At 47.2% G+C, this 13,773-nt stretch overlaps 2 protein-coding genes across 4 annotated transcripts in view; one reads left to right on the plus strand and one right to left on the minus strand.

The window, feature by feature from the left end:
* Window positions 1-12,327, minus strand: part of LOC102070001 (uncharacterized) — a 17,744-nt gene extending 5,417 nt beyond the window's left edge. The window contains exons 1-14 of the mRNA XM_005486119.4: window positions 12,056-12,327; window positions 11,917-11,973; window positions 10,337-10,374; window positions 8,553-8,693; window positions 7,104-7,166; window positions 5,833-5,953; window positions 5,344-5,436; window positions 4,180-4,340; window positions 3,043-3,128; window positions 2,760-2,843; window positions 1,870-1,932; window positions 1,645-1,722; window positions 1,463-1,551; window positions 778-814 (exon numbers count right to left, since the gene is read on the minus strand). Of these exons, the coding sequence (XP_005486176.2) occupies window positions 778-814; window positions 1,463-1,551; window positions 1,645-1,722; window positions 1,870-1,932; window positions 2,760-2,843; window positions 3,043-3,128; window positions 4,180-4,340; window positions 5,344-5,436; window positions 5,833-5,953; window positions 7,104-7,166; window positions 8,553-8,693; window positions 10,337-10,374; window positions 11,917-11,973; window positions 12,056-12,208 (1,264 nt within the window). The 5' untranslated portion in view covers window positions 12,209-12,327. The remainder of the gene's footprint in view (window positions 1-777; window positions 815-1,462; window positions 1,552-1,644; window positions 1,723-1,869; window positions 1,933-2,759; window positions 2,844-3,042; window positions 3,129-4,179; window positions 4,341-5,343; window positions 5,437-5,832; window positions 5,954-7,103; window positions 7,167-8,552; window positions 8,694-10,336; window positions 10,375-11,916; window positions 11,974-12,055) is intronic.
* CHD1L (chromodomain helicase DNA binding protein 1 like) overlaps window positions 11,438-13,773 on the plus strand; it is a 25,862-nt gene continuing 23,526 nt past the window's right edge. The window contains exons 1-2 of one of the 3 annotated variants that reach the window (XM_074534762.1): window positions 12,283-12,423; window positions 12,805-13,104. In XM_074534762.1, coding sequence (XP_074390863.1) covers window positions 13,026-13,104 — 79 coding nt within the window. In that variant the 5' untranslated portion in view covers window positions 12,283-12,423; window positions 12,805-13,025. Of the gene's footprint in view, window positions 11,999-12,282; window positions 12,424-12,804; window positions 13,105-13,773 lie in introns of those variants that run through there. The other 2 variants (XM_074534763.1, XM_014266379.3) reach the window with 2 other exon arrangements.

Here is a 13,773-nt window from a genome sequence, read left to right on the forward strand (position 1 = left end):
CAGGTAAACAATACAGAGCCACTAAATCTCGATGCATTTTAACAAGGCTGAACACCAAGACTTTGGAGAAAAGTGAATCTTTTGCAGTCTGAAAAGAATCCTCTCCTTTCTGTGACCCTAGCTTCTTCATAAATACCCAAGCTTGCTTACGGATCCATTTCTCCTAAGAAAACTCTATAAATGTAGGACTGTGTTTGTGGAAATAAGGAGGGTGAAGAAAATCCAGGCAAAGCCTGAATACTCAGCTCCAATGCAACTACTATACCAGGCATTATAGAGGCTTTCTCCTCCACCCCCAAGTACTCACCAGGGTCAATTTTGCTTAGTCTAAACTCTGACAAAGGCACCCTAGAGGCACCACTTGGCAGATTTCAAGGAAATACCAGAGGACTGGATATAGCACAAAGACCCAGTACTCTATTACTACTGAGCATTATGTTGTGAAACAAGGCCTTCTCTTAAAAGTCTTTTACCATTAAAGCTTGCAGAGTAAGTATTACCAAGCACAGATCTGTCTTTATACACACAGAGGCTGAGCACACTGGACTGCATTATTCTATTGTAATCTGACAGGCCTACAACTGCTGAGCTTTTTAACCCTCAGCAGTCAGGGGGGCTTTCCCAATACAAAGTTACTGCTGTTCATCCAGCAGATTCCTTTAAGCAACTGCCTTTAAGGACTTCAGGCAAGAGCTATTTAATGCATACACAAGAGGAGCACGAAGTGACACCATAGTATCTGGCACAATAAGAGACTTACAGACTTTCCCTCTTTACCTTTCTCACAGGCAGACAGGACTTCAGCATCACATGCCTAAAGAATAAGAGGAAAGAACTTTAGTAACTGCTCATCTTGGTGAGCACACTCACCAGGACTTCAGTCCTCGTGGTGCTCTCCTTGTTCCTATCCCTAACAGCAGTGAAACAGTCCTACAGGTCTTAGGTCACATGTTGCAAGAGAACAGCTTGCAGGTCACACCCCTAATAAAAAGGAAAGGTCACTTTTTCCAGAGCAGAGAATACTCCTCATCTGCACTGTGCCAGAGCCAGTAAGAGTCTTTTTTTACCTTCAGGAAGAAATCCTGAGTACATTTGTGGGGCTGTATTACAATTTTCAAGCAGCATTAGCTTGCAAGCCCCATTTCTACATTGGAATCATGAAATAACATTCAGCAGCTACAGCACTGTCACCGAGTGGATACACTCCTTTTCCTCATTTGATTTTAAACTAACTGCCTTTTGTTATCAGTTCAGAAGCATTGCTTCCAATAGAATAAGCAGCAGTCATGACCTTTCCTCATGCCTCCAACAGACTCTTACTCAAAAACTCTGCCTTAGAAAAAAATATCTCCATGTTGATGTTTTCACACAGGGTGTATTATCTTCCAGTTAATGAATGCACTGGGCTCCTTTAAAATCTTATTTTGCAAAGCAGCAGAAAGATAAGAGATAAACCAGGCACCTTAAAAAACGTCCAGTCCACTCCCAGTTTTAAGCCTTTCAGGTCAGGAGCACACATGTCAGATAGGGTTGCTTTGGGCTGTTTTAGTCCTGCAGGGAACAAAGAAGAGTTCCTCATTTTATTCTAAGATGCCTCTAGGAAGGGAGAGCATCTGGGCTCAGGGAGGGAGAGGGCTCACCTACCATATGGATAGAGCAGATCTGGCTCAGCAAGGATACTGTAAACAATGGCTGCATCTGCCACTGATGTACAGATAGGGCCTGTAAAAGAGACCAGTTATAAATAAAAAAGTGACAAGAGATAAATAGTACCTTCCTCCCCACGTCTTTTCTAGGCAGAGATTGCCTCCCCTGTGAGAGAGAGCAGCACACAGCAAGGTCCCTGAAGTGGAGCACAAGTCCTCTTACCTACGCTGACTGTGGAGTAGGAGAGTGGCAAGCTGCCATGACCACTGATGCGCCCAAAGGTACCTGGAGAACAAGAAATGGGACTTAGCTGGGTATCAGCAGCCACTGGGAAGAGCCACCTACATGGCTCTGGTGCACCCAGGGTAAACAGCAAACGCCCTGCCAGTCACTTTTATGTCTGCCGTTTCAGAGCCCAGTCTCTCATCCTTCAGTACCCTGTTCTGCTGACCCCTGTCTGTCTCATCAGTGAAACATGTGAGTAGTGAAACTGGTTTCCCTCCATAGAAATTATTTAGTTGAGGGGAAATATGTGCAGGGACATTTTGGAATAGTTATATTTAAATATGCAGAAGCAGAATTTGTGGTGTGGAGGATGGGGAGACAAGAACAGGATTATCAAGAGCAGGAGAGAGCACCCCATGGGAGGTCTCACCCACTTCACTGGTGAAACTTCATGCCTAACACCAGCTGTATTCTGCAAGTACTCATATCACCTTTCTGACCACTAGCATTTTGTTATCATCATCATCTTCCTCAGATGAATCAAGATTCATCAAGTTGACCACATGTGAAGGATGGAAAGAGAGTAATGGCTGAGTATCTGGTCTCAGATTAAAGGCAGAAAGGGTAGAAAGGAAGAGCAGCATGCATATTTTGTTTAGTATTTGATGTAAGTAAGTTAGGTTTTTTGAACACGTGTTCAACAGAGAGTAGAGAACACTTCCATGCTGCCATGCTAACCCTCATGACTCTCAGGGTGCTATATTTCAGAGTTTCTCTGGTCAAATTTTACTCCACAGGAATTAATAAGTGTCTGACTTGTTTGTGGCATTCTATCTGGAACAGAAAACAAGACAAACACACACCCCTCCATGATTAAAGGGCCCTACCTTTCAGCCCCACCACACCACAGAACGAAGCAGGAATCCTCACAGAGCCTCCTCCATCTGTGCCAATAGCCACGGGGCAGAGACCTACAAAAAACCCACACGTTGGCCTGTGATCAGAGACACAACATGTTGCCCTGTCCATTCTACCAGCAGCTGTATCCAAGACAGCACACAGAGCTCTCTGTTCAGCTACAAGTTCCCTCCAGCTGCTAAACCCAACCCCCCCATAAAAACTAAATGCCTGAGGTACTCTGGTACACCAACTCCACTTAGGACCACCTACCTGCTGCTACAGCTGCTGCTGACCCACTGGAGCTCCCACCTGTGAAGTGGTTAGGATTGTAGGGATTCCTAGGGATCTTGTGGTACCTGAAGCAGACAAAGATTGTTAAACCTTTTCTTAGGAGGACTGTGTGCACTATAGGGCAGGAAAAGATCCAGAAACACAGCTCAGGGATTCTGATCTCTTGGTAAAGAGAAGCCATTTAATCTCAGAAAGTGCCTGTCCCTAGAAAACAGGATGCATAAAAGACTTCTGCCTCAGAGTCAAATCTCCTGTGAGCATAAGCAGCCCACTCAAAAGAGGCCCAAAGCAAGAGAAAAGATGCTACTTCAGCTCTTCTCTTGGCAATGGCACCATGCCATTACTGCCTGCCACAGTGCATGATGCAATTCCAAAAGGTGGAGCAGTTGGTGGCCAGCAACCCTCACAGACAAATAAGTCAGCTCTGCCCTTTATCCCTGAGCAGCAGCTCCCCATGTCTCCAGCCTGACCACAGCCCCAGCCAGCAGAGCCCTGCCAAGCCACTGGGTATCCAGCCGCCCTCCCACGGTGAGGAAATGCTGGAAATGCTGGCACGCTGCTGCAGCTGAGGGGGAGCCCTTGCTCCACCCAGCTGCACATGCACCAAGTGTGCCTCTACACAAGGCTCATCGAGGCTGTGAGCACTACTGCTCTGGAGCTGAGCTCTCAGCTTGGCTATAGCTGGAGAATTCACCACAGTAATGCAAATTCAGTGAACCTGCTTTAGCTAGGAAGTAAAGCCACTGTTCTCCTGAGATGACTGTACCTTTCTCTCAATGTTCTAAGCCTTCAGCCATCACTGGGGCTGAGCATTACATGAGTATTTATTTGTTTTCTGTCACAGCTTTTGTGTACCACTCATACTATAAACATTCACACCTCCAGGCCTGTAAGGCCTGACAAGTTCCTTACTCAGCAGACAACACTTAGAGCCTCTCCTTCCTTTGGTTTTAGGAGCCTTCAGGCTTCCACACCTACTCTAACCCTCAAATGTACAGTACTGGGTTTTCATACCCTCAGGGTTTGGTCATGCTTATTTTTGTAGCCTTCCCTGTGAGTTCCGGACAGTAATAGGTATTTCTACAATGGGAGAAGAGAGAAGACAGGGATTTTTACCTATTAGGGTTGCATCCAGTTGTTCCAGTCCCTAGTTCATGCATGTTTGAGACCCCAATAATGATAGCCCCAGCCTCTCGCAGCTTCCTGGCCACTGTAGCATCTTCTGTTTCTGGCTGTGTCCCAAGATACACTGTTCCCACTCGGTGATGGTAAGGTACCTTAGCAACAAGACACTCAATTATTCATTCTAAAGCCCTGGCAAAGGAGCACATGCACGCTTCAACATCACAGCAGATCCCAGACATTAGGACAAGGAGGTAAGCAAGGGCTAGGGAGCGCCACTCTTCAACTTGTCCTGCGTTGGTGTATGTCAGGACTTGACCCTTCAATATTTGGTCCTTCTCCCACACAGAGATGTCCTTTTCACACCGTGATACAGAAAAGCAGAAACATGCAGATGATCAAAGGCTGCCTCCTTGCAGCAACGCAGCTGCCATGCCCAGAGGCTGAAGATCACCTTGGCCCCATGGCACACAGCTCTGTGTTCCATCTGTCAATGGACAGAGCTACAACATTTCAGATCTGCATGCTCTGAAGCCTGGCATCAAGATTAGCTGAACGCCAAAATAACAGATGGGCTATTTTCAGGATATGCTAAGTACTCTACTTTGAGGCAGCAACAGAAGAATCTGTACATAAACAGGACTCCCACCACAGGGGTAGGTCTCTGCAGAGCCTACAACAGCCTGATGGCACTGCCACAAGTATTTACTGTTAGCTCTTGTTAGGCCACAGGTAAAAGTCTTCATCAGTAGGAATTTTTAAAGGAACTTATGTATTTCTGGCACATGTATTTTAAGGTGAGAGAGATGTTTTGCCAGTAGAGCAGAATCAGTGCCTGAGAAATACAGACAGTTACACCCACTGTACAGATGCTTTTATACATTCTCATTTCATCATAAGACTGTTTCCCACACCCACCTTCTACTCCCTGTGGATTAAAAAGATCAGCACAAGATATGGAGCACGTCTGCTGTATGCAAGATCTCTTTTCACCTTGCAAAACTTGTTAATCCTACTCACTACAAACCCACATACAACCCCTCATTACTAACATACTCTCAGGCTTCTGCTGAGAAGCTGGTCTCAAAACCTTGTCACAGTGAGTTGTCCAGGTTAACCACCTGCAGCAGGAACTGGCAGCTAGACAAGGAAACTCACCACTTTGAACTCTTCTTTCAGGCACACTGGGATGCCATCCAGACAAGACAGGGTACACTTATTCCTGTAACGAGTAGTGGAGGCCTCAGCCATCTGCACAGAGAAAAAGAAAAAGCATAAAGCATATGCTATATATATATTTAGCTGAGCTGAAGGTCATCATCAGTATTGGAATGGATATAAAAAATGGCTTTCTTGGCCAGTCTATCAAAGTTTCCTTCTTCCACCATATGCTGGTGGGAAACTACAACTTGGAACCATCTACACTAATGGATGCCACATAAGCAGAGAAGTCCTATTAGAAACAGTCATCCAGCAGGAAACAGATTGCTTTAATGCTACCTCTCTTGACAGAAAGGAAAGCAAACCTGTTTGTAGTCCTCTACACAGAGAGTAAGGAAAAATGTACCTATTTTTCTGTGCATATTGGCCCTTCTAATGGATGTTTGGGGTGGCAGAGGCCCCTTGCCTACCAGAGGGAGACATTACCAGCATTATTTGCTCCTGGTCCCATTGCACTATGGCTCTGAGCGGTGGCGTGGATTTGTCACAGTCCTCCAACATGGCAATGATGTTCTTGGCCACCTGGGTTGGTGTCAGCTTCCCACTCCTACAGGGCAGGAGAAGTTGGAACTTTGTTACAAGACTTTCCCTCACAGGATTCGTCTCCCATGCAGCAAGATGGCAGCAGTCACAGCTTTAAGCAAGAATCAGGTAAGAAACTCTGTGTGGTGATGATTTGAACACTTTTGACACCATCAAGACAGGAAATTCTTTTCCATAAGGGGAGAATTTGCCTACACTGAGTGCTCTTTAGAAGAGAGGCAAAAGCTAGGAGAGTTACCCAAATGCTCCTGAACCACCAGACAGATAAACAGAGAGAAACAGCTGACAGGTATACTTAAGAGTCCTCAAGCTCCTGAAAGCTTGAAAGCTATGAAACTCCCAGTATGTTAAGACCAAGAGGTCACACCCCTTTATGCAGGCCTCTCATTACAGAGAAGGGGCTGCCAGCAGTACTGTCATAACCCACCTTTAATAAACCTTCCCTCCCTCCTGGCAAAGGCTGTGTGAAACACAAACACACCATCTCTGGCTGACACAAAAGCTTTGTGGCCAAGATGCACCTGTAACACCAGACTGCAGTGTCAGCCCTCTGCTCCAATGCCACAGCCTGCAGGCAGAGGTGGCCCTTGAGAAACAAGTTCTAGGGTGCAAGAATATTTTTTCAAGGGCTCCACTTCTGGCACATGACCCAGAGGCAACGAGGATTCCCAGGCAGCCAACAGCTCATGGAGCCCCAGAGTCAGGAGGGTGTTTTCAGCTCTTTCCAAGCTGGACACGTCTACTGGGTGAAAGCAGGTGTCATGCTCAGAGAAGCACAAGAAGCTGGGGAACCAAGGGATTCATCAGTGACCCACAGTATGCACAACTTGCATAATCCAGATCAACTTTCATCTACTTCTCACGCATGTTTGAGAAAACAAGATATGTAGAAATCTCTCTCAGACAAGACTGACAATAAGCCAAAGAAAATGGCATTTAAATATCCTTGTGGGGCTTGTAAAGTTGTGCCAGCTCTCCCAGCTGACTTTCCTTTGTTATTCTACTACAGGGAAAGAACATCAGGAAGTGGTGATAGACAATGGCATCTCAAGGACAATGCTAACAAAGAGACGCCTGAGAGCCTGTGGAACAGTGGCAGCCCACAGCAGAGGAACATGCGGGACAGGTTGTTTCCAGACCATAACTTCACCTACCGGTAGCACTCCAGGTAGTCTTTGATCCCTTTGAAGCTAAACCCGCTCCTAGCAGAATCAGACCTGCAAAAGAAAGGATTAAAAGGTGCAACTGTGAGCTACCACAGCCAGGTTTGTTCAGACCTGTACATTTCAGCATCACTGCCCAATGCAGATTTGGGCATCACTCACAGCAAACCATGTGGATTGCCAGCCCCTGCATTGCAGCTCACACTCTGTCACACTCCTTGCACACAAGCCAGACAACAGGCACACTAGGGATGCCACAGGGATCAGTTCTGCCTGGTGCAGGTGTAGCTGCAGCTCTCTTATAGAGAGCAAGCAGACACAACTCCCCAAGGATATTTCCTGGGAATTGCGGCGAGGAGCCTCAGAGAAAGAAAAAACAATTCTTATCTCTGCTTGCTGCTCCTGGTATTTTGCACATGTGGAATGTGTTGGGAAGGTTGTTTACCTGAAGGAATTTGGTAATTGGATTCTGGTGAAATTGTTTATGTTAATTAGCCTATCAGGTCCAAGCTGTGTGGACTGTCGGTCTGGAGACAGTTACAAGTGTTTCAGCAGCAGTTAGAAGTATGATATAGTATAGTATGTATATCTTTAATATAGATGTCATGTAATATAATACAGCTTTAATAAAGCAAGTTTTCAGCATTCTGAAGCCTTGGAGTCAGATGCCAATCATTTCCCAGATGTTGGGGTCGCTTGCAAATACTATTAAGTATGTTCTGGTTTCTTTATACTTCTACTGAATACAGCAATTATTAAACTGTTCAAAATGTATTCCAGACTTGCATTTGCTACTCACCACTACATCATAGCCTAGATAGAATATACTTGTGAATCTACTCCCAGGACCTCTGTCAAAAGTTCAACCCAGAGACAGCCAGCAGCACATCTGGGTGTGTTGTGAAAGAGTGCTGCACGATGCAGCACACACAAGGATACACACAAGCAAAGTGCTTCAACACCAAATCAATGGCTCTAGCACATAAGCAGTAGACCATTTCTCATCACTAACAAAGCCAATTTCTTGTGCACCATTTTCTTTAGAACCTGTGTTCCTCCCCTCCTCCAAGCAAACCTGGTGCTCTCTTTGAGATTCTCTGCAGGCCAGAAACAGCACTCCTGTAAAGTCATTAGAGGAATCTATTTACTGACTAGCCAAACACTAAGTGTACCTGCTCTAATAGTGCAACCAGAGCCTTGGTAAGGGCAGAATTTGGTCTCTCCCCAATAGGCAGACTTTTCCCTTTCACATTGCTTGTAATTACTGGTGATTTGTAAATTACAAAAGGCAAGATGACTGACAGCACTATTTGTTTTGTCAAGTGGCTGGGCATGGAAACAAGAATTCAATCTAAATTGCTGACAATGACAGCTTCCCACTAACATAACAGTGCCAGCACATGTATTCTTCCACTTCTCTCTTACACATCACATACTGACCTTGCATCTGTCAGCTGCTTGATAACATCTGAAGGGCTTTCAGCCTCAGACTTGTCTTCTGTAACCCCCGCAGCAACCTCCGGGATAAACGTGGGATCTTCGTGAATGTCAAGGGAACGCATAAGCGAGAAGTTGTTCATTCTGAACAAGAGAGAGTCACTGCTGGAGTTTTCAACCTCAACTATGACTAATTTTTCAGACTGTTAGAAGGAACCTTTACCCAAGAACATTTTGTCTTAGCAGTCTGCTTTCACAGCAGGGAGTTGCAACAGTTACAAGCTAATCTCTCTTACATATTCACATATTTCCTAAAGGCAGCATCAAATCTATTCCGCCTAACAAAGCCTCCTACTCTTTAAAATAAGGCCAGCCTCTGTAAACTCGAGCTGGGAAAGAAATGGTGGAAGTTCTTGATTCGCTTTAATTAGACCTCTCATTCACAGACCAAACAAGACAGGAGTGGAGAGGAAAATAAAAGGAGAATGTAGTGTAAGCCATACATTCAACCACTAATCCTGTTAAAACAAGCACCTCTTCAGACTTTTCCATGACCTGCTTGAACACAGTTTGTTTGCAATCAAATACAATGGAGATTGCAGCATAAATCCATAGCTTGGACCACACAAAGCAAGGAGATCAAAACCCTGTCACAGATATCCAGGAATGATCTGCAGTTTAACAGCAGTAACACTTGCCTGGATTTGATTTGCTCAAATATTGAAGTCGGAGGGAGATGATCCACCTTGCATTGGTCAGCATCGACTCCCATTTATTAATCAATCAATCACCTTTTATAACAGTGTTAATCAAGTTCATGCATATTGCAAAATCTGAGCTCACAATAGGTCAGAGATAACATACCAACCCCTCCTTATGTTTCCAATACCAAGATTTGGGTTCTCAAAATTATTCTTGCTTTCTCAAAACAGCCAAAGATAGAACATCCACTTGTTATGAGAAAGCTGCCTGAGAACTCTGGTGTGCAAGGCTCTCAAGGCCTTCATGCTTGTCACTTTTACCTGTAGTTAAAAATAACCTGAGAACCTCTGCTGTTCACAGAAGCAGGCTGTGAGAATCTGCTCCTCACAGCTGCCTTCTAGGCCATCCCTGAAAAAATCTCCAACACTCAAAAAGCCCACATCCCAAGTCAAATTCAGGGGCAACAGAGTTCCTAGTGTCCTGGGATCTGCACAGATGACCCTTCAAATCATGAGCAAACTATATGAAAAAAGCACGAAGAGGTTCCTGAACCTCTTACCCCTTGCGCCAAGTATTCTTGAAATCAGTTTCTGAACAAAAACACATATGAGAGAAAGAAGAAAGGCTGACCTAAAATAGAGAACATCATTAAAAAGAACTTACCAAAACCTCTGAACTTTATGTCTGGCCTCACTTCCCCACTACTACTATTCTTTTAACCCTATCAGTGATAAGAACAGCATATTTGCACAGCCACCGGCTTTGAAAAAAAGACTGTCCTTTAACAAAAGAGCAAAGACAAAGAGACATAAAGGCAAACAAAAAGCAGAAAGAAAAGCTGGTGAATACAGTTTCTATGCACCTGCACGAGTGTGAAAAAGGTTAATTTCTTCTTGTAGAGAGCCACTTAAATGACAGTAGCTAAAAAAAAAAAATCTAGCAAACAGCTATGAAGTAATCTTATTCTCCAATCAAATTATGCAGCTTTCTTTTTAATAAATACAAGCAGTGTGCAATGCAAGTACCTTAAACCTAAAAGAAGAAATAAAAGAAACCCAGAGCAGGAGAAAAGTCCGCATGCTTACCTCATTAAGAACGGCAGTAAGCAGATCTGCCCAAAAGCCTAAGAAAAAAGCAAGCAAAAATGTTGGTTTGCAGCAACTTTGACCTGAACACCTTCTTTCACTAGACAAGGAATGGTGAATATGCTCACAAATGCTGCAGGCTCAGAGCACCCTAGAGAGCATACAATACTATGCAGTAAAGAAACAGCACAAACACTTGTATTTTATACTACAAAAATGGCCTGAAATGCTTTCCCCCCACGTTTCATATTTATATAATTATAAAAAGAGTATTCTGATTCTTCTGCCTTTGTCTTTCCCCGACTCACACAGAAAGCCTGCATCTGCAGCTGCAACACTGTTAAGAAGCATCTATATAACTCCCATCTGTTATTTCCTTCATGTTCCACAGATTATGCAAACACTGGATAAGGCAGGAGCTTATTATTTTATATACTACTAGGACCTTGCCCATCTCTCAACCAGCTCCCACAGTAACATGAGTCAACTTGGAAACGTGTGAGAAATTTAGAGACTGTGGTAGCAGACAGAAGAAAATAGTCTTTCAATACCCTGGCTCCAAGAGTAGCAGTATCAACGGTCCCAATGAGAGCAGCCTTGTTCTGGCCTGTCTTAATACCTTAACAATGGACTTCAGAAACACGTTGTGAGATGTACAAATACAGTACAAGTCTGAGGCAAGGCTCACACTGCCAGCCCCACAAAGCAGCATGTTACCTCACACATTGCATAAGAATTACAGCACCGTTTTCAAAACACACGGCTCCTAATCTACATCAAATCTAACACAGCACAATCCCGTAGGAGATTGAGAAATCTCACATCGCCCTTCCAAGGGAGGTATCAGAAAGGAAAGAAGCCCTTCACCATGCACCAGAAGCGGCCACAAAGCAAAAGATAACAAAGTACTCTGGTTGTTACATCTTGACAGAAAGCCACTCCTAAGGAATTCTCACAAATAAACACAGCCCATCAAGCTGTCTCACTCCAGGCCCAGCCGGACACCAAGCTTTGTAACAGGCGACACGGCTGAAAGGAAACTTTTGTGCCTACTTCGCTCAAAAGGAAAGGCCAGGCAACAGCAGCAGCAGCAATCAGACCCAGCTGCTCCAGCAGAAGCAGGTGCGAGGTGGGCAGTGCAGGGGATAGAGGCTTTTGTCCCTCTGCATCCCGACACCGAGCGGTCCCAGTGCCACAGCGGGATCGGCCCGCAGGCTCCAAACACGCCCGAGCCCAGCCGAGGGGAGCCCCGGCGGCACAGCTGCCTCAGCACCCCGCTGGAACCCCCTTCACAGGGCTGCTGAGGGACCCGAGCCCTTTACGCCCAGGGAAAGCTGCTGGCAGTTTATTTCGCGTTTGGCGTCAGCTTTGGGCTCCTACACCCGAAGACAGACAGAACCCCCTCAGCCAGAGGCCGGCGCTCTCAGTGCCCGCGGCATCACACCTGTGGGGCCGGGAGAACCCGAGAGCTCGCAGAGAGCCACAACCTCCCCGCCGAGCCCCGCTCCCTCCGGACCCCCCGCCCGGTTTTCCCCGCGCAGCCCCGGGTTTCACTGCCCCGTCTGCCGGCCCGCACTCACCGTGTTAGCCACATGGACGAAGAGGCGCAGCCCGGCGCCGCACAGCCTCGGAGCCCACTGCGGAGAGAAGGCGAGAAGCGAGGTGAGCGCCGACCCCGCCACCCCGCGCCCGTCGCCCCCCGCCCGGCCCGGCGCTCACCAAGTCCCGGGGCGGGCCCGTTGGCCCGGCCGGGCGCTGCCCCCGGCGGTGCATCACCGCGGCCGCGCTGCCCGTGTACCGCCGCCCGCAGCACAGGTAGGTGGCCGCGGCCGCGGACAGCAGCGGCAGGAGCAGCAGTAGCAGCGGCGCCATCGCGGTGCTCCCTCCCGGCTAGCCCTCCCGCTGCCGGGGCGGTGCTGGGGCTGGCCCCGCCCGCAGCGGCCTCAGGCAGCGGGAACGGAGCGGCGGCGGGGGTGACTGACGTCCCGCCATGTCCCGCTTCTTCCAAGCGCTCCGCCGCACTGGCGGCGCCCGGGGCGGGGGTCCGGGCGTGCAGGAGGCGGACGTGCAGCAGTGGGGGCTGACAGGTCAGCGGGGAGCCTGGGGAAAGGGTCGGCAGGGAGCCTCAGGGCTGTGGGTGCTGTCCGAGATGGCGGGAGGCGGCGGAGGGGCCCAGCGCTGCCTGGCGCTGCCCAGCTCATAGAATGGCTTGCGTTGGAAGGGGACTTTGAAAATTACCCAGTTCCAACCCCCTCGCCATGGGCAGGCACGTCTCCCTCTAGACCAGCTTGCCCAAAGCCCCATCCGACTTGGCCTTGAGCACCTTGTGGGATGGGACATCCACAACTTCCCTGGGCGACCTGTTCCAGTGGCTCACCATCCTCACAGTAAAGATTTTTTCCCTAATATCTAATCTAAATATACTCTCTTTTAATTTGAACACATTCTCTCTTGTCCTGTCTCTGCAGGCTCCTTTAAATAGTCTTGCCCCATGTTTCCTGTAACTTCCCTTCGGGTACTGAAAGGCCTCAATTAGGTCACCCGGATGCCTTCGCTTTTCCCGCCTGGACAACCCCAGTTCTCTCAGCTGTAGTTGTCTGAGATCTGTACCAACAGCCCTCAGGCCGGAAATAAATAAATAAAAGTACAAATAAAGTGAAAGTCAAAGTGAGCTGCAGCTGCTGCAGAGATGGCATTGCTGCCATGCTCTCCGCTCTGTGTGAGCCTTCCCCGGATGCCGCAGTCCCTGGCCTGGGCTCTGTGGGTAGGTGGGTGTTTGGGCCAGGGCTGAGCTCGGCTTTAACCCCCCCTGTGTCTCCGCACAGCCTCAGGCAGCTCTGTGCTTCGGGACAACACGAACAGGGGTTGGCCTGTTCAGTGGCCTTGAAATGGGCCTGAGTTAAAGTGCTTTCCACTGCCTGGAGGGTGATGTTAAAGGGGAGTGCCAGGGCAATCCATCCTGCCCACACATTTTCCTTAGCGTGCTGGAAATCCTCACTTCAGTCCGTGGGCTGGTTTGGGTTTGTGTATTCTGTGGGCTGGTGAGTTACTTTATGCACTCAGTGTGCACTTTTTCCCCGAGAGGAGAGGGCAGCAATGCCACAATACACAGCACTTGAGTCCAAGCACAAGGAAAGGTCTTGCCAACTCCTATGTGACTTGTTTTGTATTCATTTTGACATATTGTGCCCCATAATAAGGAGTATGATGGTGGTAGTAGTCACAGGTGGCCTGTAGTGGAGGTCTGCCTTAGCTTTAAGTGCAGAAAATCTAGAAAACATCTCGTTGAGAAATTATTATTATACAATAATAGATTGTGACAAACATTTCTGGTAGCCTAAAGCATGTCCCTGGCTCTAGTACTTACATATTTTAAAGAGTGATTCAGGCTGAAAATCAAGCTATCTTTTAGGAATTCAAAGTACCAGCCTAATTAT

The sequence above is a fragment of the Zonotrichia albicollis genome, chromosome 2, assembly GCF_047830755.1.
Source record: "Zonotrichia albicollis isolate bZonAlb1 chromosome 2, bZonAlb1.hap1, whole genome shotgun sequence".
Lineage (NCBI taxonomy): Eukaryota > Metazoa > Chordata > Aves > Passeriformes > Passerellidae > Zonotrichia > Zonotrichia albicollis.